At 40.8% G+C, this 26,172-nt stretch overlaps 3 protein-coding genes across 4 annotated transcripts; 2 read left to right on the forward strand and 1 right to left on the reverse strand.

Annotated features, from left to right (window-relative positions):
* The first annotated feature begins 1,051 nt into the window (after positions 1–1,051).
* On the forward strand, positions 1,052–5,133 carry blvrb (biliverdin reductase B). The gene is made up of 5 exons (XM_073481513.1): positions 1,052–1,220; positions 2,561–2,722; positions 3,719–3,808; positions 4,220–4,351; positions 4,523–5,133. Exons 1-5 carry the CDS (start codon positions 1,136–1,138, stop codon positions 4,675–4,677), a joined length of 624 nt encoding a protein of 207 aa, XP_073337614.1. The 5' UTR covers positions 1,052–1,135; the 3' UTR covers positions 4,678–5,133.
* A 1,491-nt stretch (positions 5,134–6,624) lies between these two features.
* On the forward strand, positions 6,625–12,096 carry sertad3 (SERTA domain containing 3). Of its 2 annotated transcripts, XM_073481485.1 has the most exons (3): positions 6,625–6,802; positions 7,548–7,633; positions 8,910–12,096. In XM_073481485.1, exon 3 carries the CDS (start codon positions 8,916–8,918, stop codon positions 9,915–9,917), a length of 1,002 nt encoding a protein of 333 aa, XP_073337586.1. In that variant the 5' UTR covers positions 6,625–6,802; positions 7,548–7,633; positions 8,910–8,915; the 3' UTR covers positions 9,918–12,096. The 2 variants fall into 2 exon arrangements, with proteins under 2 accessions (XP_073337586.1, XP_073337594.1); XM_073481493.1 differs by lacking the exon at positions 6,625–6,802 and having other exon boundaries at positions 7,398–7,633.
* A 280-nt stretch (positions 12,097–12,376) lies between these two features.
* kcnk6 (potassium channel, subfamily K, member 6) lies at positions 12,377–25,921 on the reverse strand. Its single transcript, XM_073481503.1, has 3 exons — positions 25,503–25,921; positions 19,771–20,163; positions 12,377–13,911 (listed from the first exon to the last, which is right to left on the reverse strand). Exons 1-3 carry the CDS (start codon positions 25,816–25,818, stop codon positions 13,661–13,663), a joined length of 960 nt encoding a protein of 319 aa, XP_073337604.1. The 5' UTR covers positions 25,819–25,921; the 3' UTR covers positions 12,377–13,660.
* Positions 25,922–26,172: the final 251 nt, after the last annotated feature.

Genomic DNA, 26,172 nt, shown 5'->3' on the forward strand with positions numbered 1-26,172 from the left:
CAAAAAAAAAGAATGATTTAAAGTTTCACCGGAAACAGCAGGCACCTCACTGCCCTGTTCCAGTGTGCAAAGGCAATGTTTTCAACAAAAAAAAAACGGAGCAGAAGAGCTGAGTGCACTTGAGGCCTCTCTAAGTGAGTCTTTTTTGGAAGCTCTGAGGACATGTATTAAAAAAACAGAAGTATAAAAGCAGGTCAGTGTCCTCTGTGTGTTCACCACATTACAAGCAGAACTTGTTCATAGTAAAGAATAGGTTTGACCTTTTCTGCATTCGCTGCTCAAGGAGCATCCGCCATAGTTCTGCCCCTGAATCATCTCTTATTCTCATATCCTCCAATGATATTCAGACCAAGCGTTGATAAATACTGGAGAAAATATTCAGTTTCAAACCTCGTTTCTCTAAGTATCTAATTAAAGTCTTCATCATTTTTGCTCAGCTTAGATATAGGCCTAAATTCAAACACTTTCAATGTGAGAATCTTCATATTTTCATCAAAACAGGACAGTAATTTCCTGAGAGGGGACATATCCCCTGGATACAGTGTCTGAAGCAAGGACTTTATAATTATACCTGGACGCAGCCGTGGAGGTGAAGTCTCATTCATTTCTATGAAAGCTGCTCAGTGGTGCATGAAGCCAAAAAAGTTTGACTTCAATACACTATTAGACATTAGCACACACACACAAAAAAAAGACAAAAAAAATTAAAAAGTTAATCACAATTGAAGAGGTTTGGGTCCTGGTCCCCCTAAATGCTGATTCCTGGGCTACGGCCTTGGATTAAAACATATTGTCAGCATTCAATTAGACCTGGTTTGAGACACGCTTTCAAACATTTTTTCAGGGAATACCAAGGATGTTTTAGACCAAATGAGAGGAGGAGAATGGGGTGTAAACAGCTGGAAAATAAACTATAATCACTCTCACCTCACTGCAGTAACAGTGTAAGAGACCTGGCAGCAGCAGGGCTCCTTTAACTGTCCATGTGGGGGGAGGAGTCTGACAGTCTGCCTTCCTGTTGCCTGAAGAGGCGTTGCTACAATGTCAGTGAATATATAAGTGAAAGTATTCTCTGTAACGATCACAATTTATCACCAATCTGTTGCTGTGTCGAGCATCTGGGTTATTGCGAGTTATGTCGGACTCCATCAAAAACGTCGCGATATTTGGCGCCACGGGAATGACCGGGCAGGCGACCCTGCCGCTGGCGGTGGCTGCAGGTGAGGACTGACAACATGATATAACATAATACGACGGAATAGAGTAAATATAAGTGCTTTTACTGTGTAGCAGGGACACGCAGGGATCCCTGATTGTCCCCATGAGTGCAGGAACATGACAGTGTTAACACAGCGCAGAGAAGAAAAGTACTTTCGGTTGTGTCACGACTCTGATCAGCCTCTGCTGCCTCATGGAGGTGAAAACAGGCCATAAACTTTCAAAAGTTCATGAGCTCTGTGTCATTTGAAGCTCTAATAGTCAAAAAGATCACATTGGGATGTTTGATGATAACATAAATTATTCATAATGCAATAAAAACAAAGTTTAGGCTTCACAGAGTCAAGTTGTCCAGAGCTACTTCTACTATGAGTTTAAATGTGCAGTAAATCAATATAGTATCATAAACTTGATATGATACTAGATGGGATCGAGTTTGGAAAATGTGTTTATAAAAGTGTTATTTAGATTAATGTTGTGCTTAGTAATCACAAGACTATTTTTTCTCAAAGCATCCTTGTGTGTAAATGTCTTTTGTAAACACTGGCAGTCCGCTTTCAAGATATTTGTTCAAAATTGTCAAAATTCACCAGCCCTGCTTTAATTGAAAGTTTTTAATATTTTAGCAAATGTAATCTGATTTAAATACATTTCAGCGGTGGCTCTTATTCACAGTGGAATAAGGCTTAAACATCAGTCCCTGCTGTAATTATTTACTGCTGCACACATATAAATCACACACACGCAAACGCGTTAATCATATGTGTAATTTGATATATCAGCATATACTTTCTTCCTCCTCACCATGGGGGAAGAACTGTTGAGTCATGTTAGACGTTACATGTCAGCATTTTGCTGAGTCACAGCTGCCTGTGACACACACAGCTGATAGTAGAAGATCTTCACTATCACGTCTTTACAGGCGGGGTGGGTGGGATCATCTTCATCGAGTTGGTGAAGTTATTTCAGCAGCTTCTGGAAGAGACTCTTTTATTTTAACTCCAGTTTGTCATCCTGTTGAAAGTGAATATCAATCTTGCCATGTTTACAACATGACAACACTATAGCCAAGTGACAGAGTCAGTACAAAGGTTGCCAACCAGCTGAAATGGTCAGTTGTCATCGTGTCAGCAACACTCATCACTCTCCCACTTCTCCTTCTACTTTTCATGACCTTGATGGAAAATGTAACAAGATCCTGTAAGATAAAAAAGGAGAAATCCTATGAATTTAGGAAATGCAACCACAGTGTTTGCAGATACATGTTGCCTGAGATGACATTAGGCTGCAATGTCATTATAGATGCAACACAACTAGTTTCTGTTTCATTTTCCTTCCTCAGGGTACAGCGTGACGGTGTTGGTGCGGGACCCTGCCACGCTACCTGCCGACCACAAGGCGTCCAGAGTGGTAGTGGGAGACGTTCTGAACAGAGAGGATGTGAAGAAGACCATGGAGGGCCAGGATGCTGTGATCATCATCCTAGGCACCAGGAACAGTCTCAGTAAGGCTCCACGGTTTGAAGAAAGACACACAACCAAGCAAACGTTACAAGAGAAGAAAAACTCACATTTCATAGTTTCAACCTGGACGTAGACGTTGACTAATGGCATTGCTTTAATCAAATTTACAATTTAGTTTGAGGTTTCTAAATTTTCATTGGTTCATTTGCACATTGCTGTAGCTGTACTTGTTGGGGTTGCTGTTCTCTTACTGTACTGTACTTACTACACGTTTACACAGACTGGTCACTTGACATTTGCGAACTCCAAATCACGTACTTTTTCTTTTTACATTTAGTGAGTACGGCAGCTGGCCTAAAAAAAAAAAGCATGTAATGCAGTATGCATACATTTGGGACATCCTACCCGTCATAACATCGAGCCTTGAACTTTGACCCTCTTGCTGTCAACTGTCATTTCGGCTTCTGTCACCTGTCAATGAGCTGTCATCTGTCTGTGCTCTCTCGATGGCTCAGTCGATGTGACGTATCTGCTGCTGCACAGAGGATTGTGGGTCAGAACTGACAGAAAAGCAAGGTGGCTAGCATACTGTAAAATGCAATTGAATGCAGCTGGGCATCCTGGTATCTATAAATCTGTTTCTGGCATACCTAATAGTATGATCGTATAGGTGTTGGAACACAGCTGATATTTCTTTGCCCTGATTGGTTAAGTTCACGTTTCCTTACATAACTGTCCCTGTTAACCTTACACAAGGAGGATTGTAGTTTAATGGTGTAATAACATGAAACCTTCACTAGAGGTCACCAAAGAGTTTTTACAACATATAACCATAAGTGACATCATTGTATCAGTGTAATAAAGGTGCATGGGATTTATGACGACATTATACAAATAAATTAACACATTCTTAAGTTTATAGTGGAAATGCTGTTGTTTTAGTAAGTATCAGTGTCTCAGAACTATACTCAAATACAGTGTTGTAAGATTTATTAGCTCTCCACAACAGTATGACTGATCTGATCTGTGCTCATCAGGCCCGACCACCATGATGTCTGAAGGCACCAGGAACATCGTTGAAGCCATGAAGGCTCGTGGGATCCGCAAAGTGGTCGGCTGCATGTCAGGTACAACTCACCGTTAAAAAATATATAACAGAGTTTGAGTTATGGATGATCTTTTTTTAAAAAAAGTACCTTGAAATATATATATTTTATCTAGTCTTGTTTAAGCTTCTGTTAGCTGCAGAGAGCAGTGCATTAAAACAACTGAATATCAGATGTATACAAATACCTGTCACTTATTTAATTGCACTTTTTTGATGAGAGTGATAATGAAGGTTTGTTTAAAAATAGAAGGATAAGTCAGTGAATGAACATTTAATGTGACACACTTCTAAGCAGAGTAAATTCCTCAACTTTTCTCTCTTTCATCTCCACTTATTTCCTCTTCTCGAGGTTTTATGAAGCCTTAATTGGCTTTTTTAAATTTTTTATCCCTCCACTCATTATCTTCATCTTCATCCTCATCCCTTCCAGCCTTCCTGCTGTGGGATCGCTCCAAAGTCCCGGCCCGTTTGGTTCCTGTGACAGAGGACCATGACAGGATGTTTACAATCCTGAAAACATCTGGGCTGGACTACGTGGCCGCCATGCCTCCTCACATCGCTGGTCAGTAGAAAGAGCTTTATTCCAAACAGTTTGATTTTGGATTACGCTCCTGCTCCGTTTGTTTTACAGTCTCTCTATCACATCTCTGACTTGTAGTTCATTAACTGCAGACAGAAAGAGCCTCGATGTGTTTCTCATATTTTATACACGTTTCTGTCTGGCTCCCTGCAGATGATCTTCCTCTGACGGAGAGTTACATGGCGACGGAGAACACGCTGAGAGGAAGAGCCATCTCTAAACACGACCTGGGACACTTCTTCGTCAGATGTCTGTCCACCACAGAATGGGACGGCAAAGCTGTCGGAGTGTGGGGAGACTATAAATGATCCTGAACAACACGCCACCTCCAGAAAGTGAAGGGGTTTATATGTATTTCTGTCACTGATCACTATTTTTTAGTTCCACCAAAAACAATGAAGAGAAAATATCTGTCCATGTTTGTTTTATCTACAAGTTTGCTGTGAAAAAACAAAAATGCTTTCCTGTGTTCACCTTCATGGTCATAACTGACAAGCTTTTTATTGCCGCTGTTATATTTTTATACTAATTTCAGTGTTATCGCCACCAGGATGCATATTAAGCCTAACCTGTACTACTGCTTTAGCTATAGCTCTTTATATCACTTTGCATCAGTTCTGTCTTTTCACACGAACAACATTTACATAATGGATGTTTTGTTTCCAACATTTTGTCATGTGATGCTGTTGGTCACTGCTGTGTTTTACAGTCGGCCTGTTTTTTTATAGCTGTTGAAAATAAAAGACTTTATTGTAAAAAAAAAATGTGCTGAATGAGTGAATTGTCATGTGACCGAGCAATGCTGCAGGCTACTTGTTGATAGAGTCACAAAACAACAATGATAATGGTACTCTGTGCAGTCATTTACATTATGCTTGACAAAACAATAAGGAAGGAGTGGATAGTAGATAATGAACTTGGATATCCTCCTTAAATGTAAGTAATGCTACTGTTAATATTATTTAATAGATGTCAGACTACTTGTGTCTTAAACTTCGTGTTAAAGTAATTGTCACCCAGGTTAATGTGATTACTGTGAAAGGGCTGAAGTGGCACCCTGACAGGAAGCACTTGAGTACTTACTTAAAAAAGTCCTGTGATGAGAGTTTGAATGATTTGTAGAATGAAAGAAAAGGACATAGTGAAGAAGAAATGTTTTAGTCATATTGATAGGAGTACCTTCATTTGAAATGAAATAATATATAGATAATCAGCATAATGAATCAGTGTTCATTATAATACATGTTCATGGATGATTATCTTTTGTTCAGTAGACTACATTTCTCAAACCGACGAATTTCTCAAAATTTTCACTTACGCTCGAGCATGTAATAGTAGATTTTCACAGGAAATTCATGAACAGAAGTTATGGATGTCCTTAAATGTGAATCTAAATATGGCTGACAGTTTATACTGGAATTGAACATTCTGTACATTATTTAACAGGGAAGGAGGAGTGAGACTGTTCTTTTTCTTCATATGGGACATTTTGTAAATTTTGGTTTAAAAGTTGGAAATACATTAATAGTGTGGGACAATTCGTCAAGTCTCTCTGTCTCCTCTAGTTTACGTCATGTGAGTTTGTCCTATGAGAAGGACAAGCAGTCAGTCAGATGAGTGGCATGTGTAGCTGTTGCACAACTCCCGCTAAAAAAGAAAGGGCAATTTCCAAAGGGCAGGCAGCAAGATCCCGGAAGCTTAACATGTGTTACTTCAGAATAAAACGTTGTTTTTTTTAAAAGAAAAATAAAGAATAGAGATCAGGTCTAACTATCCTATTAAGTATTATGTATTAAGTATGTATGTGCAGAGTTTGACAATAGGAGATTGTTTTCACATTCATCTGCAGAAGGACTTTAACAGAAGAGTTTAACACACATGTATGTACCAGCAGATTTATAATATCACAACACATGTCATGGTCCAACATGCAATTTGAAAATCCTTCAGTGCTCATAATTTACGAATAAACTTCAAAGTCAAGTAGGAACCATCTTCTCTCCAGTAGTTTATACTTTTGAAATGAAAAGAAAATTACGAATTCATCGATTCTGATTTTTTTTTTTTATTTATAAGGGAAAAGTAGATATTTTATTTTTGGAGCAATTGAGCAATCCCGTGGGAAAAAAAAACACATCAGACAGAGTTATATTATATTATACTTCCAACATGTGATTTTTAAAAAATTTTATTTTGAAAGCCACCACAGGAAGTTGTATTCTGTCCCGGCACCTTGGTGTTTGTGTGTCTGCAGTACGGTGGCTGAGGAGGAGCTGAAACTATTTTTTAAAGTTGACTCTCTGGTTTTTCATGTGGCGAAAAGTCCAGTGATGTTATTTAAATCGAAACTTTAATCTCTGACCTGTTGGTGGCTCACGACAGGAGAAACTGTGTCCACTGACTGCTTTTCCTCTTCACGACTGTCACTCTCAGGTAAATAATCCAGTCTCTGCCGGAAATAAGACAACCTTACCTTTTATTACAGTGATATTTGACTTTCTTGAACCCAGGCTTTTCTTTTCTTTCACTTTTTTTTGTTGCTCTGTCGTTATTATATGTGCATTCTCAGTGAAATGTGTACATTGGACTGTTTTGATTTATTGATCGCTTCAGTCGCTTAGGTTAAAATCATTTCAGAAGTTTGGTATTTTCTTACAGTCACTTAACATTAGATAAGACATGCTACTTAGTAACATATTGACGTACTTTGTATTCAAAGACAATGTGTGTGGATGGGCTTCCCTCTTCTGTCGGTGATGTAATCATTTAGGAATTAGTGCTATGCAAATTACATAATAACAAGCTTGCCTATCCGGTCCAGGCGTTAATAATCAGGGCCGGGAGTGTATTTACACGGCTATGTCTTGTATGGATTGTGATTTTATTGTAATATTTGCCATATAAATAGTATAAAGTGTGTTTGTAAGGTCAAATTGATGTGATGGTATGTGACGTATAAAAACTCCACTACCCATGATGCCTTTCGATCCTCCAACCCCCCAACTGTAAACGTTTTGGCGTGAAACTCAAATCACAGGCGGGCTCGGATCCACTCAGTCGGTTAGCGAGACTGAGCCGTACTCTTCAACCCAAACGAGTTGTTTTTAATTGCTTTTAATCGCCGATTTATTTCTGAACGAGTTGAGTAAAAAGTTCCGACGTTAAATTTGTTTCACAGGGTCGAAGAGGAAGACGAGATAACGGGACCAACAGCCACGGAACCGACTGAACTTTACCGAAGAGAGACGGGAAGTGATTCAACAGGTCGGTTTCTTAACTTTCAAACTGTGTTTAAAAGTTTACCACAAAGGTTTGGTGGTTAAAACCGCGTTAAGTTACTCGTTTTCGCCTCTTAATGGAGCTGATTCAAGTAGGTTTAAAACAAATTACGTTGCAGTTTAATGGCCTCCCCTCGAGAAGTTTTCTTTTTCCCTCCTACACGATGAATCATACAACCCCCAACGCACATTCAGGCTAACTCAGCTAGCTAACATGATGATTAAACAACTTTAAGAAAGTGGGACTTTATTGCCACTTTCAGCTAATATGGTTGTTTTAATTTGAACATTTCATAGTCGTACTTAAACAGTTATCCGAATCAAATTCAGTCTCTATTAATGCGTTATAAATACATTTTTCTACATCTTTTAAAACTTGTAATAAACAAAACAAAGTAAATCCATTTAGCCACTCTGAAAATCTGTCTGATCAGCCTTTTCCTCAATTGTACGTTACTTAAAACATTTGATGTTCACTCATTACCACCAGTAGTTAAATCTCTACAGTCTCAGACTATGGCAACAGCTTTCAATAATTTGTATTACTGATTAGAAGATATAATATTAAAACAAGACAGATGTTGACCACAGGCTGTCAGAGCCTAAAGTGATGTCTGAGAATGGGAACAGTCCAAAAAAAAAGTGATTAAAACAGAGAGAACCAAGCAAATCCCCCAAAATCCTTGAGATACCTTTTATTTGTAGTAGATAAAATATTTATTGATTAATTGACTGTTGAGCTACTCCCTGTTCCATTACCGAGTTAATCAAATTCATATGTTGTTTCTAGAGCTGCAACGATTATTTGATTAATCAGTTAGTTGATCAAAAGAAAATTAATTGCCAACTATTTTGATAATAGATAAAAGTTTCAGTCCATTTCCAAGCAAAATGTCTAATATGTGCTGGTTCCAGCTTCTTGGCTGTGAGGATTTGCTGCTTTTCGTTGTAATTCATGACCGTAAATAAAGAGTCTTTGGGTTTTGGACGGCTGGTTGGACAAAAAAAGCAATTTGAAGACGTCACTTTGGGCTCTGTAAACTGTGACAAGCATTTTTTGGCAGCTTCTGACATTTTATAGGTTAAATGATTAAGCGTTTGATTGTGAAGATAATCGGCAGATTAATTGATAAGGAAAATAATCGTTAGTTACAGGCCTAGTTGTTTTATCACATCAGCATTTTGACATTAGTCCATTCTTCTTCTGTAGTATGAGCCTTTGAATTAAAAAAAAACAACCTTCTTTATGCCTTCCTCCACAGTTAAAGATGATCATGAAGGGGCAGAAGCGCAAACTCCCACCAGAGGAGGTGGAGGTTTCTGACAGGAGCAGCCCTTTCTGGGAGAGCCAGCGGCAGTTTGTGTTCTCAGTTTCCCTGAACAAGTATCAGCGTGGTCAGGAGCTACCTGAACCCAGTCTGCGGCGGTCTGTTCTCATAGCCAACACACTGCGGCAGGTCAGCCTGGAGGGTTGTGGGGCGCCCTCTATGGACATGGAGGTGTCACAGCCACCTTGTAGTTCTTCATCTGCACTCCAGGAGAGCATTACTAACAGCCACTCAGCTCCTTCCAGCTGCCCTCTGGTTTCATCAAATTATTTCTCAAATTGTGCTGTGAGTAGGTCTCCAGTAAGTTGCCACTCAAGTGCATCAAATGTCCCTCTGTCTGCAAAAAATGAAGATGAGGACTGGGAATCGATGTCCATGGATCCTGATTTCTCCCTTTCAGCTGCCATCTCATCCATTCTAACGGCACTGGACTCTACCATTGACGGGAGTCCACAGGCAGCTCAGCGGGCACCTCTCAGGTCCCTGGAGAACCTTGCGGGTCCCACCGAGGGAGCTGTGGCATGGATGAAACACGGAGTCAGAGGTTATGGGGGAAGCTGGGAGCAGCAAGAGAACAGCATGGAGGTAATGAGGTCCAGCTACCTCAATGATGTCACTGTGGAGGATCTATTCCAGGATATAGACACGTCCCTGCTCGAGAGGGAAATGGGTGTGTTGGGGCTCAGAGGCAGCGGAGGTGGGTATCCGACTGGGGATGACCTTTTACGGTACCTGCCTCCTCTCTCCTCTTCCTCCTCCCCATTGCTCCCTTTCTCTCTCTCTCTCAACCAGAAGTGCCTGCCTTCATTCTCCTCATTCAGCCCATTGTCTTCATCATCCTCTTCTTCACCTTCTCTTTCCTCACCACCCTTCTCCAGTCAGAACCATATGAGAGAGGGACTTGAGCTGGAGCATCTGATGGAGATCCTAGTGGAGTCCTGATAGCCTCATAGACATCATACTGTAAGAAATCCATTTCAACAGGAAGTAATCTGAACAGTGTTCACTTAGTGGACAAAACTGACCTCCCAAAGCCAAGGGCTGGGTTGTCAAACACATTGAATATTCACTTTGTTATTATTATATATTGCAGAAAAAATAGTGTATTATGGGCTTTAGAAAGTAGTAAGAATGCTCTAGAAATGTAGAAATGGTTGCTGTCTAAGACAGATAATGCTCCATAGGTGGGCTAGCATGAAGAGAAGCTGTGATTTATATGGCAGCTTTTTGTACAACGTGAACAGTTGTGTTTTCTTACAAAACAGGTCAGAGTTTAAAGTATGTAGGAGGTAAGCCAGACAGGGCAGTTTTTCTTAATGGCTTAGCAGTGAGTCACTGCATAATGACCTGCTGAAAGCATTTTACTCCAGTTTCCATCGTGACTCAGCTAATTGGGAACTAAGGAAGGGAGGCGCCTGATTAGAGAGCAGGATTAAGTCACCAAATGAGAAGTTGCCATGTATTTGCTGTTGGTGGAGAGAAAAAGGCTTCGGCAGTGTTGTCCTAAAGGTTGTCAAATGTGTCACAGCTCCAAGTAATCCTGCGTTCACATTGAACATCCTGGGTTATATGGAGTAAGAAGAAAGCAGCAGCCAGTCATGCAACGGTGTTGATTGATGCAACGTTAGGTGAGACATGGGATAAATCAAGTGTACAATGTTAATGTGAGTTCTGAGAGAATGTGATTTGGCTGGTGTTGGAAGGAGGACGGTTGAAACACTAATACTATAGGTCAAATCTTCTGTGAAGAAATCTTTTGCCCTCATATTTATCAACGAGTTATAACAGGGGCATGACATCAGGTGCTAAGAGATCAGATCAGGATTTCAAACAGGAACATTTACCTTTTAGTCATTAAAACCTTTTGCATATTTATATCAGGTTGATTTGACCAGAAGATTTATTTGGTTATGAAAGAAAATTACATTTCAAGTGTGTATATTTCTTGAAGGTTTTCTTCAACTGAGTGATTCTTGCTCTATTCCTCAGTTTATCATCAGTAATATGATACATTTCATGAATGCATCTCGTATCAGCAGTGTCAAAAAACAAAAAACTCTTAATGCCTCTCAGCCGGCTGGACTTTAAACTATGATTCATCTGAAGGGTGAAAAGAGTGAAACTAAAATGAGTTTTCTCTGAAATGTTTCCTCTCGGAGACGTCTGAGTGCAGCTATAGATCAGGAAACGCAGTCCAGCTCAGAAAGAGTATTTAATGTCTTTTAAAAGATGCTTTTATTCAGAGAGCCTTTACAGTACTGTGATTGTATACCAACCATCCTCATGTGACAGTCCAAACCACTGTAGGTGTCACATTAGCTAAAGTCACGACCACGACCTACAGTAACAGCTTCTGTTGTGTGCATGTAATATTGATCAGTCCTGGTGGGAGTTCAGCATCACGCTTTCAGCCACATTGGCTGATGGAGTCCAGATGGAGCTGACTTCCACCCTGTGAACAGTTGATTCATCAGTTTGTCAGTTTCTGCTTGTTTTAGTGGGTTCACATGTTTTGTGTGGTTTACATCTGAATTCTTGCACTTTTCTTAATAATATGCATTTTAAAGTCTGTCACATGTGGTTTGTGTTTCACTGTTTAGTAAGCAGTGGTTTTACAGGTGAGATTTGGCCAAACGATTCCCTTTGAACCCCTGAAGTTGAGTTCTGTTAAATGTTCTTTTAATGTATCGTTTAAAAGAAAAACACTTGTGAGGTGTTTAAACTATAAATGTAAATGTGTGTTGGGGAATCGCTGAGATAAACTGTTTGAGGAAGCACACGATGCCTGTTTGTTAGGCATTTGTTTATTTTATCCTGTTCATGGATCCAGATGCTTTCTATGCAAAGGTCCTTTGTGAATAGCTGGGCTGCAGTCTCAAACTATTTATAAATGACATTTTGTTAATGAGTAATTTATGTCATAACATTTGTCCATTCACTAATGGTATATTAATATACCGTCATGGCAGTTATTTTATTGACTTATTATCTCTACAAAGATTTTAATGTTTGTTTTGAATTTGAGGGCAGAATGTCCAGATACTATGAATTTAGATTTTTTTTTCAAAATGCAAATATCTGTTTACTTTTACTGATGTTTTTAATAAAATATGAAAATAAATCATTGTTTTGTCATTATTAAACATGATTTATGTTACAGTCAAAAAGTGCCACACTAGAGCTGAAAACTATCAATTGATAAGTTGCTAATTAAGTTGTTTTTTTTTAAAGGACGAAACCATAACGTGCAGCTCTACCCGCCTGTCTATCTTGAACATTTCAGGATTGACAGGCCATTAAAACTACACAAGATGTGCAGAATCAAGTTTTGGTTTTGGAGTTGACGGTTCAAACCATCTCCCTAAAGAGGAGGATGACATGGTTAACAAATGACTAAATAATACAGAATAATCCTTTAATTTACAGTTATCCAAAGTGAATACATTAAACAGACATTACTCAACAACATACACACAACTTATCTTACAGTATCAGGATATAATGAAACTGTTCATTCAACTACAACTGATGGTAAAAGACAAATGATGTGAACATTAAAGTGCATTTTAAATGTTCATCATGATGGATTAAACAGAACAAGTTTGACAAGTAACATTTGGTTTTCCATTGAAATAAATCACTTCTCAATCACTACCATGAAACACTTTAAATGTTTTCCCTCTCCTCGTTCCCTCTATTCCAACCCTTTGACCCTATTTATTGCCGTTCTGGAGGCGTAGTAGCATGTGCTACATACATGTGGACACCAGGGGGAGGCACCATAAAGGAGGACAGCCCGTGTACCTGAGGCAAACACACAGCTCGTCTGACACAGGAAAGATACCACTTCACACAGGAAATCTGACTGAACACGTTCCAGTTAATGTCCCCAGTGTGTTAAACGCTCGACCACATTTGACCTTATTAGAGGAAGTGATTTAAACAGATTCATTCGTCCTTTCACTGCCGTTGCGATCATTCATGAGAAGCGGGGTACCAGTAAGTCAAGGCTACAAATATGACTGGACGTTCTGGTCAATAGTCTGGAGGTGTTTTTGGCCACGATGTGAAGTATAAATATGAGCTGACACCCAAATAAAAACAAATGTGGTTAAAGGTGTAAAAATATCGTTGTGAAGTTGACATGGGAAGTTTCAGCACAATTATAGTCTATACAAAAAGTGTTAGCCCTGAATTAGCAACCCAAACCTGTCGCACAATGTGATAACAATACATGAAAAAATATACAAAAAGTGATCTGAAAACAACTAACCGTGTATCACAAGTCTGAGCCTTTCATGTGTCATCCTGAGGCTGTAAATGTGTACAGTAGCCGAGCATGTACGGTGAACACACCACAGCTACACCAGTGTGGAGGAGGAAAAGGAACATCTGTGTCTTTTAGCCCAGGCGGGTTGCCGTAGTCAGGTAAAATTAGTCCTTCGTCCGTATGTGCAGAAACCATTCACAAACAGTTTTGTGGTCCTCTAATGAAGGCTGAATCTCAACACTCATCTGGATTCCTCATCAGTATTATTCTCTGGATGTTTTTAACAAGGAGACAAGAGGACAACATGACAAAAATCAAGACAAGAATTCAGATTCAGCCCACCAGTCTGGGGGTTTTACCACAAGGGGGCCACCAGAGGTAGAGCTTTGTTTTCTTCTCTCCACCTCCCCACAGCTCAGCCTTTGTTGATGGTGTTGTACGAGGGCTGAGATCCCGGCTCCAGGGGCTTGCTGGCCCCTTTTTGCGTTCGGTAAGAAGGCGTCTGATCTTCACGTTGGTCCTCCACAATGGGCTCCCTGTCTTCGTCCAGGTCGGACTCCTCGCAGCGCGGCAGCTGCAGGAAGGTGGTCAGGCCGTGCAGGTCGGCCATTTTGTGGAAGGTGCGCAGCAGGAGGTACATCATCATCAGACCCACGAACAGGTAGACTGTGGGGAAGGGCAGAGACAGGGGTCACAGGAGGTCATTACACTTTTACAAAAGAAAGTCATTAGCTGGAGCTAACTTTTCACTGTTTATGGATGTAGACCAGATAATAGGACTCTGCAATATATCGATATTATATAGTTATCTTGATATATGACTATACACACACATCGTCTTTTTGGATATCATTTCGTGACCCTGGATTTTTTTCCATATCGGCCAACTTTATTTTTTAACAGCTTGAAGCGTAGCAGAGACCTTCCCCACTTGAATTCAGCCACAAAAAGCCAGGTGATAAACAGTATGTGGTTACGATGCTGTCGGTGCATGTGGTAATTTATTTTCCCCCGCTGCACAGAGCCATCATTTCAATTGATGTCATTTAAATGGCGTGTGCCATTTTGTGTACCATGTAGAAATATAGTGGAAACCGCGCACATCTGGCTCAAAGCAGCACTGTGTTAGACAGGTGTGCACCCACAGAGCCCCCCCTGACCACACCCAGCTGTGATGTGAAGGTTACAACCCGATCAGGGTAAATCAACACTTCTCAGCCTGGTGTTAGGTTACTTTTGATTTGACTTAAACAGCATTAAGAAACAAAAGATGATCATAGGCAAACTAGTTCACTGCCTCTCGCTATCAACAGTCTACTCTGTTTATGACTGCTTAAGCTCTGAAAATGTGCCCAGTAAAGAGCCGAGGAATTAACAGTGAAGTGCGGTCTGACACACACTGGACCGTGGACAGAGGAAACCATTTTAGTGAATCCATTTCAAACATGCCCTCAAGTTGGTGGCAAAGGTCAAAAATAAAATGTGTTGATTCTTGCGTTTGCCTTAAAGAAAAGACATGTGCTTTTCTTCTGTCACATGTATGCACTGAAGGGCCCCACATAACCACAGAGGTCAGGTCCTGGACAATAGTCTCTCACTGTACAAGTAGGCCAACACCAGGAGAAAAACAGTGTAGGATTACAGAGGCCTCAGCGCCGTCACTTTACTGTTACTGTGGGAAAATACAGTAAGTGGTGGCTAATGCACACAGGTCAGCACCTGCTGGGTACATATCATTAGCTTTGGTCCTAAATGTTTTACTGTCTTCAGGTTATAGGAAGAAAATGTACGACTACTTAATGAAACCTAACTAAAATTAGATTTAAAGAACAACAAATAATGGATAAACTGATTAATAAATAATCGGACTTGAATCAATCAGTGAACTTGCTAATTTTTAATCTTCTTAATGTCCCACAGCTCCTGTATTACATTAGCACCTGTGAAGCACTCATCATGGTGAAAAACAGTACGTGATGAGTTAATGGACTTTGACTGTCTGAACTCTGAACTACCATCCAAAAATATTTGCTCTAGAAATGCTGTGTTGTTGTGGAAAAGGCCTGAAACAGCAGTTTTGAACTTTGCACAGTCGACAATATGTCGAGGGAGTTTCAACATGTTTGGGACCTTTGCATTGCACATCAGAATACACTGTATATGATGATAATGTATAGATTAGTTGCAAATAAAAAAAGGTCCATTAACTGAAACTTCCTCCACTAACAAAATGATGGCGTCCCCCGGAAGTTGAACTTTTCTGGCTTCATGTGCCATTGAGCAGCTTTCTAAAGGAATGTATGGGCTCGGCCTCTGACGCTGTATCCAGATTTTCTCTTAATGGATTCACTGTGGCGCCACTCAGCCTTGCTTCCAATTTTGCCATTTGGCCACTTGCAGTGTTGCAGTGAAAAATTCTGAGCCGACAGGACACCTCAAACTGCAAACAAGGTCAATCATTAATCTTTCTATTATGATTTGATACATGCAGCTTTTATTTTTGTAAAACTTTCTTTGAGTTAAGAAAAGAGATTTAAAAATCTACGGCATCATCACAATGTAAAGTCTACGGGCAGAGCCGGACCTCGAGAGTTGGGTCAGTGGGAGAAACTCTACTGTGCACATTGAAAGGGCCACATAAGCAGGAAGTAAACCTGAGCTCTTTATGGTGTAGTTGCCAGGTGAGCAATTCTCATCGGACTGAAAGGTTCACTATCTAGTTCTTCTATAAATCTAGAGTCACTTTACACATACTGTACAATTTTTGGAAGAGAAGATTTAATCTACACTGTCAGACTGCCATTAATAAAATTAGGCGGTGAAATCTTCTTTCTCAGGAAACAATACCTCAATAGAAAATACTGTGATGCAAAAAGAAAAACCCTGTCTAGAAGCTGGCTCTCATTTTCATTTAGCACTGCAGCAGAGTGTCTATTTATAAAAACACATTTACATATTTTGAACACGCTGCACTGAAGCACCAGTTTCACATCAGTCACATCATCAGTCTGTGAGAACGGGCCACATCCTGCAGTGGGTCACTAATCCTCCTCAGAACCTGCAGGGACTGTTTGGGTTAATCTGACTCGACCTACATCATCATTATATAATACAGCCTGTGGGACGAGGAAACAACCCGGCTGGTCCGTACGAGCTGCAGGGCCGCCTTCCAGACTGAAGTCAAGGGATTAGCCGAGGACACAGAGGAGAACACAGCAGCTTCCAGCGTGTCCACCTGAGTCCCTCTGAACAAAAAAACATTAAACCTTCCTAATTTAAGACAAGGGGGGGATACTCAAAATTTAGATGGCCACAGAAACCCAAGGTTAATTACCAGCAGCTGTTTTTGAAAGATAAAAAAAAGCCTGCAAAGTATTTTAGGGGGGATTTTTTCTTGCAGGGGAAACAAACAAAACCGAACAAGAGTACGTACGTGAAAATACAGCATTCACTCATTTATCACTCCTGAATGCTGTAGATCACATTCATCTCAATAAGCTGTTCTGAGTGTTTGTCGGATATTCACTGCAGAGCTCTGACTGAGACCGCGAAGGAACAAAACAACAGCAGGACTACTTTTAGACAAAAAGGTCATTCCAGCTCTGATTCAATTACAGAGAAAACAGCCGCGCAGAAAGTGAAAAACAAGAGCATGACTATGAAAATAACCTCCATCATGTGACAGCGACGTCTCCAGCTGAACAAGAACAAAGACACACTGGGATCCAGTACAAGGCTTTATGGAGAAGCTGACTCACATCATGGGGAATGATCCAAATGGTTTTCCTGTCCACTCTGCCAAGCCGACACACTCCTGATAACCTCAGTACAGCTGCAGGTGCAACATATTTATTCTGTTGCTTATTTTATAGTTTTAGAGATCATACAAAAACAGAACACATCATAAAAATGCCAGTTTCATAGTTGCACAAATATATTTCTTCTTAAACAAACTTCTTTAAAGCAGAGACTGGCTCCCAGTAGTTTACTAATAATAGTACAGACATTGATTTAAATTTCTAGATGTAGCTTTGAAGAAGAAATGAACTTAAGTGAATTAACACCATGAGTCACCGGGCAAAAGATGAAAGATGTTGTTGCCAAAAATCAGCTTCTTATACGAGAGATACAGACTATAAATATCACAGGCAACTATTCTGATAATCAAAATAATAAATTTTTTCTGCAAAAACAGTGAAAAAATCCCAAATAATCTCCAGTTCCATGTTTTAATGTCTTTCTCATACATCATTCTACACTGATTATCTTTGTGTTTTGGACCGGTGGGTGAAGAAAAGGAGATATTTAAAAGATGTCACACTATTTTTAGAGTTTTTTCTTGCAAATGTATGACTTTATGATCTCGAAGAATATTTCAAGTGTTTTTCTTTTTTGTGTAATAATTTAATCTCAGTTTTTCTTGGAGAATTGCATCCCTCCCTGGCTACATCATTTTTTCAACCTACAATGGCTCTAATATGCTGTCGTACTTTGTGTGTTTTCTTCACCGTGTGACATTTTATTGACCAAACAAACAACAATAATAATAATAATAAAAACAGAAAATAAAACAATCTGCAGATTAATCGTTAATGAAAATAATAGTCCAAGTCAGTGTCAGATATTTTGAAATATTTCAGTCTGGACCAGGGTCGTGGACAAAAAAAAACAAAAAAAAAAAAGAGGGTCATTGCTCTCTAATCTAAACCATCGACCGATTCACACACACTGAACTTGACATTACAGTCAGGCTGCTGTTCCACTGACTCGCTCCAGGTTTTTATAAAGCTCATCAAAAAGCAGACTTCTTTCTAACTAACGCTCGGAAGATAATTTCATTTCTGTTCTATGAAACTCTCCGCAAAGTCGGACCAACTAACAATGAGCAACACAGAAGAGTGAACTTCAATTTCCTCACAGCTAACAGATGCATTCAGGGAGCAGCTCCGTTTATGAAGAGCTGATCTGTCAACTGTGATGTGCTACTGAGAACAGAGAAGCAGTGAGAGGTGTTACTTCTCACATCAGAGGTGAGGATGAGGGCTGGATAGGTCATCTTCTCCCCTCACAGCAGGAAGACTAAGCTATCATACTGGATACATGAGGGTTCATTTCTATCATATTCCCTCAAGAAATCATTTTAAAGAACTACAGTTTTTCCTCTGGTGGCCATCTCCCCTGCTTTCTTTGCGTAGAAACAAAAACTGCCTCGTCTTCTTTTCTCTTCAAAGAGGGTGAGGAAAGGTTACTGCAGCAGAGAGACGAGACTCTTCCAGCGAGATTTGTGAGATTGTCTCTCAGCTCTGCACCTCTGCAGGTCGCCACACTGCCGGCTCAGACAGGGGTATTCTGGTGGACCTGCTCTCATGTACAGCGCTGCAGGCATGTGGCAGCTGCGTGTGACCCTCACAGGAGAAAACCACACCAGACTCAATCATGTGACTCCTGTGTGTGGTGGGTTTGTGGATCTTATCTTCATCGTGTACATAATGATGAATATAAGATCCAATTTAAATTGATAAACTGTCTGAATAAATAGGATTCCTACAAGACGAGGCAGAGCCTGCCAACTTCTCCACCTCATAAAGATGCAAACCAGCTGCGATATTTAGCTGGATTTTATTTTAATGCAGAAAAAGTTCCTTATTGCACCAGACGGCACAGTCTTATTGCTTATCTGTATATTATTTTAGATTACAGGTGGTTCAGTTGAGCTCCAGCTGCTCAATGTTTAGTTAGCTGTTGAGATTAAAACAGCAGTTGAGATTTACAGGGTTTTGGAGATATCGGCTGTAGAGATATCTGCCTTCTTTCCAATGTAATGGATCTAGATGTGGTGCTTAAAGTGCAGGATGTAAACATTAATGGCGTCCTCCTCGGCTTAGCTGTAACCTTAGCTAGCTGAGTTAGCTTAGTTAGCCAGCCTCTTGTCCATGAGACTTTGGGGTGAACTGTCACCGTAATAGTATCAGCTTCATAGTGTAGTTTGATTTCATTACGGGTATCTCTTTACTCTGTAGATTGGATAAGATATGATATAAATCATCAGTTTTATGATCAGTTTGCATTGACTCATAACTGGAAGGTAGTGAAGGTGAGTCATTTTAAGGCAGGCATTTGGCAGTAGTTTTCAACATGGCTATGTTAAATTTCATGTGGGAGTGAGACTCTGCACTAATTCATCTGCATAAAAACTAATTGATTTGACTCCAGGCTCAGTAAACATGTACTCAAGACCATAATGAGACAACACCTTCTTATCAAACATACTGCAGATGACCAAGCCTTAAAAAGGAGGAAGTGTGTGAGCCGAGCACTGTGACTGTGAGACTGTAGACATATTCAGATGCCGCACGAAGAGGCAAATGTGACAGGACAAAGACAAACAGAGTAATGAGACTGACGCACACAGTCAGTCTTAAAATTACATGTGACTCCTGCATGATCAGAAAAAGTTACTGCAGTTTTTGGAAATAAGTTGAAAGTATACAAAAAGATGAGGAACGTAATAACAACTGCACTCACCCATGACAGCGACCTGGTACAGCGCCCTGTACGCCTGCCCAGGCTGCGTCCCCGGAACAAAATCCCCCAGTCCGATGGTGCACAGTGAGATGAAACAGAAGTAGATCCCATCCAAGAACGACCAGGACATCTCCACTGCGCTGAACACGGCCGCCGGCGCAACAAAGAAAAGCAACAACACCAGAACCAGCAGCAGCAGGAAGTGGACGATGGTGGCCGGACGAGGCTCCATCCCTGAACGGTGCAGGAGGCTGACGGGAGCGAGGACCAGAGGGTACATGAGCCTCTGGACGCAGGCGGTGAGCACCAGCATGGTGAAGGGGACTCCTATCAGAGCATAGAGGATGGAGAAGGCTTTTCCAGTGTCGGACAGAGGAGTGGTGTGACCATAACCTGGAGATTGATGAAGAGGACAGAAAGGATGAAGATTAATAAAAAAAGTTTCTTCTTCTCAGCTGGACAATATAGTCGTTTTCTATTCAACTGTATATCCCCGTAGCAAAGCCCCATTGTCATTGTCTCAAAAGAGATGGATACTACGAGAGGTAAGTGAGAACGTGTTTTTGTCATTTAAGCTTTGCACTGTGCACACAGTGACAGTTTCAAACAAGTTCGATGAGTTTCCCTTGGTGACCGTACAGCAGGAGGACTTTAGGTGAAACATTTCCTCAAAAAAGGTTTTCACAATTTATGGTTTGATCATAAAAAAAAAAAAAAAAAATCAACGTGATCATGAGTACAATGGCTAAAGAATTAGTGGAAGTAGTCCCAGGTATTGTTTCTGTAAGAGAAGTGGTAACAGCAACACGATTGGCTCGTGAAGTTGGTCTGCAGCCAACTTCTTCAGTTCAAAAGCACTGGAAAACAGCAGTTGTGGTCAGTATCAGGGAACTGATGCAGGGAGGCAGAAAATACAACCTGATCTCACAGCACAAACTGCTCCCTGAAGATCTGCCAACAGGGAGATATTCTCACCAGGCAGCACTGAAACTACTGTGACTGCACCAGATCTCAGCTCCATCTCCTCGGTCACATAAAGACAATCAAAGTGATTTTTGGTATTAACACAGCAAAAGATACAATACAGACACAGTAAAGAAACATTACAGTCAACTGAAGTGCCACATAGATCCATCCATCCAGTCTGCACAAGAAGTCATGGCTCCACAGAGAGCTGGTTAAAACATCTGTGCAAACAATGTCCTGGTAGTGGAGTTGAAGACGTGTTTTATTTGGTGCGTGAGTTGAAGTGTTTAACTGCTTTGAGCTGGCTGCTTCCACCCAGCACCCAAAAATACAGGATCTTAACGGAGCTACGCTGGATATACTGTATACTGAGACAAAGAACCTCAATCTGGGTGGGATTATAGTCACAGATTAAAAACTTTAACAGCTAACAACATCCTCGATATCATGAAGCTCTGGTAATCACTGGTGAGACTGGGATGATGTGTTTCAAAGGTGCTGCCTGGTTGTCATTGGAGCCAGAGAAGGGAGAAGGACTTCATGCGATCAGTACAAAGCTTTCTTTGTCAGAGTCGGCCAACAGGTTTTAATTCATCATCACCAACATTCAGCAGCAGAGACGCAGACACTGACACAGTTAGCTGGATGCAACTCTCAAATCTTCAAGTTTAAAGTGTTTGACTACAAAACCAGGATGATTTGCTGACAGTGGCTGAGCGGTCATTTGTAGTATGAACCTGATAGTACCATCACACTGCTGCTGTGGAGAGTCCAGGCATCACAGGCTTTGTTTTGTGCTGTGTTGAGGCAATAAGCTCGTGCTTTAAAAGTCTGAGCCCTCATTTCTGCTCCAACACCAAATACATGACGTCACTTTGACTTTAAACTGGAACTTTCAGGCCTTTGACAAGCTGCAAGCAGTGAGAGTCCTGTTAAAACATGTTCGGCTCACAACTGGATTTACAATGAAGTTACTGTGAATTCAGGGGAACCCCACGTAATGATGCTCTGTGCTGTAGGTTCAGTTCTCTCATTCATCTTCGCTTTGACTTTTGGTTTTGGAGGATTTTCCAGTTTATTGTTTCGCTCATTTCCAAGGAATGTTTTGTTTTGTGCTACGTCCCTTTTTAATTCAAACATGTAAGAAACCATGTTTGTTTGGTACACGCCCAGACAAATGTCACATCATTTTTTCAGTGAAATGAAAATTCCAACTAATTGTGAATCATATCGCCAAGATAGTCACATATCATTCAGCCCTAGTTATGAGTTTCAACTCCACTGTGCAAATCTCTGATGAAATAAACTGGGACAAACTGAATATTGAGCATTGCTAAAGCGTCAGTCTGCAGTACAGTGACACAGGCTGTAAACAATCTCACAGTTTCACACTTCCTTCCCATCCGTCAACTGAAACTGTCACAACCTAATTCTGCAGAACAACTTCATTGTTCCACTTTAATGTTCCGTATCTGCTGTAGTTGTACACACACAGTTATTCTGTACATTGGGGAATTATAACATGACATATAATTGACATTTCATGCGTGTTCACTTCTGTTTTTTACCGCCAGATGCAAATTTTAGATAATAAACCTTTGATCATCCGACAGTTTGTGCCCTTCCTTTCTCTCACGTCGACCTGCACTGACCAACATATTAAAGCGTTTGAGGAAGTGTCACGTAAGGAAACACACGCAGCATTGTGAAGGAAATTCATGCATCACAAACTTCTCCTGAACACAAGGGTCACTTCTGTTCTGCTTCACGCATGAATTTGCATTTCCTCAGCACCCATGTGAGCGTCTGGCTGTGTGACGTTAAAGTGGCAATGATGCTGCAGGATTTTGGCACTTTGACACCAGCCGTGCTGTCAAAAGTCAGGTTACGTCTTCCTGGTTTCTGATTGCTGACCAATAAACTGACACAGCATATAAGACAAACACCAGGTCCAATGGGAGTTCATTCTTAAGACTAACGAGTCTATCAATTAAACAACTTCAGGCCCACATGATTTTTTTGGTCTTTTTCTCCATCCTCCATCATGTTCTTGTAAGTTCCCTCTGAATGTAATCTGGTCCATGGTTTGAATTTTCCTTATTATTGTTTTCTAGTAGAAGATGCATGGATGTAATTTCTGTGACCATAATTTTTTATATTCTAAAGCCAAAATCCTTAAAATTTCAGGTATTTGTCATTCTCTCACAAAATGTTTGTTTCCATTCTACCAGACAAAGCAGTCATCCAAAACAAGAGGCTTTTTAATTGTTCTAATATCAGAACAAAAGCATGATTTTTACTCCAAATTGTATTTAGCTTGATGAATCTGTGTGATAAAATAGTGCAATTGTGTTTTTCTGTGCATATTCTCTCCAGAAAGTGAATATAGTGGTAGCTGTGTCAGAAGTTCAGTGAGTCTGTGTCCCCCTTTATTCCCAGACATGATGTTTTGCAAGAAACAGGAAGTAGCCTACATTAACTGAAGGACACAGGATATCAGATGCATTTTTTGTCATAACAACATCTGAGCAAATTTAACCAGCCGGAAAATTCTGCATGGAGAACTTGTTGTACTGGACGGTTCCCACACAATAATTTGTGTGATTAAATGTGAAGCAGGGAGCCGTTACAGACGGCGTGTTCACTGTCTCATGATCGGGAAATATGAGAATTTTGTTGCTAATTAGGTATGGACAATATCTGGGAAAATGGTCTTACACTGTTATGTAAGAGACAATGAAAGACGACAAAAACACAAAATTCTTCGTAAAAAATAAACTCTTTATCTCATGACCACACCACTGACCCTCAGGACTTCAGTCTAATGCCTGTACACTGAACACACAGCCATCGTCTCTGGCCTGTGATTCACTGAAACAATGAGATCAACTGCACAGCAACTAACTTTTAGATTAAACTCTAGAGACACTGGATCCTACATTTCCCATAGTGCAACCCACATCTTTCAAACTCAACTCCCCTGTTTGAAATAGTTATAAAACTGAAGTCTCCCAGCCCAATCTGAAATAAGCGCGGTGACATCTGCAGGGTTATTTTCTCAGACTTTAGGAAGCTCCTGCCAGAGGAACAGAAGACACTTTGCAACTGATGAGGCCGTCAGTCCTCTGTGGGATTATTAACTATGACATGCTGAAGGATGAGATAAGATAAGAAGAGATGAAATATCCTTTATTGTTTCCTTGGGAAAACTTTTCTTGGGCTCAGCGTCACTGAATCAGAGAATACTGATCTCCATATGTAACCAGTAAAATTGCAATTTTGCACAAAAGAAATACATATTGCACCATAATTACAGCTGCAATGATTAGTTGATTAATTGATAAGGAGATTAAAAGAAAACGTACGTTGCATCCCTAATCATAATATTGAGCATTCAGGAGTAAAACAGACAACAGACCTGCTGTAAATGTCTCTGTCGCCATGTAGTTCCCCCACTGCAGCATTTAACTGCTGCCATTTAAAGTCCTGAAGGAAGACGGAACAAATAAGTCTTAAAATATCGATTCGGTCTTCATCTTGGATCTCCACACTTTCGCCCACAAGGTGCTCATAAGAGCTCTTTCAGAGTGAAAAGTTTGATCCTGCTCAGCACAGACCTCTCATACATAAAGTGAAGAGAGTGGTGCTTTTCATAACCCTCACAGCAGTCTGCACAAGATGAATGAGCGGAGACTTTCACTGTCCTGACAGACCTGTTTAAATACCATGATTAAACTCTCTAAAACTGGCTGCTGCTTCAAGGTTGATCTTCTACAGAATGTCAGTTTTTTCTGCACCTTCGTCCACAGATTAGGACGATGGGGGTGAAGCCAGGTATGTGGATATGGAGGTGAGCGAACTGTTCAGGACTTGACTACAGTGTGTTGGAGCTGTGGTTGACTCTCGGTTCTCTCTCTGTGCCTGCATCACAACGTGTACATTAGATTAACTCTCCAGTCAGTGCTGTGTGCTTCCCACTGCTCCCTCAGGATGGGTTAAATTAACAGTTTCACCAGGTTGTACATTGTATGATACCCGATATAAATAAAGATTCTTCTTCTTCGAAATGTCTGCTGAGCCCGCTTTACAGTAACTAACCACAAAAACCTCTTGTTAAGTATGAGAGCCGTGCTCTTACTCAGCTGCACCCGTCACTTCCTGCCACTTCCAGGTCAGGTGTCTGCATGCTGTACAGTTCAGACCAGATCACACACACAGGATAACTGAAGCAGATGCTGCAGTATGTTGGTAACTGTCAGTAACCTTCTCTGCTCTCTTTGACATTTGTCTCATAACTTCAAAATAAAAGTCCCATGAACCTCCTGTTAAAGAGAAATAAGTGCTAAGGAATCCTCCATGTTTGACTGTGAGAAGAGATTTGGGGAAATTCTCAGATGTTTGAACAGGAAATGACATTACTCTGCTGTTTTCCCCCTCAGGCTGTTTGCGTCTTGATCTAAACTGACTTCAAGTGAAAGTCACACAGCTGCAACCTGTGTGACACTTCTGTGACACGTGGCAGAAATAACCAATAAAATGACTGACAGTGTTTGAACTTTGTGGTGTTTTATCTCCAATAAAAAGTCAAACTTTTCGTTTCGTTCACAGTTCAATCACCACGATGTGTGATATTACTGAGAATCAGCTGTGATGTTGAAGTTATTGTTCATGAGGTGAGCCGAGGCGAGTGTTGCGTCGTGCGTAAAGACGCCACCAGGTGACTTTCTCTCGCTAAAACTTCTTTTGTGCTTTTGGTTTGAACTCACCGACTGTGGTGACCAGAGTGTTGGCGAAGAACATGGAGGATGCCAGGTCCCAGTTTGAAGGCACAGTGGAGTTCTTGAGGACGGACACGCCGTACTTGTTGGCCGTCAGCACTTTGACCAGAAAGTGTTCGAGGGACGCGGCGTTGACGCAGCTCTGGTTCAGAAACTCCTGCTTCAGGTCTTCCATGTCCTGTCGCAGCTTGTCCTCCACCGGCCGCTCGATGCTGGAGAAAACCAGCGCTCCGAACAGCAGGTAGATGATATAAAAGAGGATGAAGCCTGTCAGCAGCAGCCACGACCTGCCTACAGAATGCATGTCTTGTTTTTAGTCGTGGATGAACATCAGTGGAGCTGCTGACCGGCCGGAGTTTCTCTCTCTGCTTGCTTTCTTTCTTTTCTTTTCCTCCCTCCCTGTGTGGGGACTTTTTTGGGGGCTGTCCTAATTGAACTTGAACCCCTCCTTGTCAACGCATCCTCCTCCCACAGTCGGAACAGGAGGGTGTGTTCAGCTCGGAGTCCTGAAGTGCATCCTGGATCCTGGAAAAAGTCTCCAAGCGCAAATATTCAGTTGTCCACAGCGGTGGAAGTAACTGTATTTAAGTATTTGTACTTTACTTGAGTGTTTCCATGTTATACTTGTACTCCACTACATCTGTCTGACAGCTTTAGT

Source organism: Pagrus major, chromosome 2 (genome assembly GCF_040436345.1).
Source record: "Pagrus major chromosome 2, Pma_NU_1.0".
Taxonomy (NCBI): domain Eukaryota; kingdom Metazoa; phylum Chordata; class Actinopteri; order Spariformes; family Sparidae; genus Pagrus; species Pagrus major.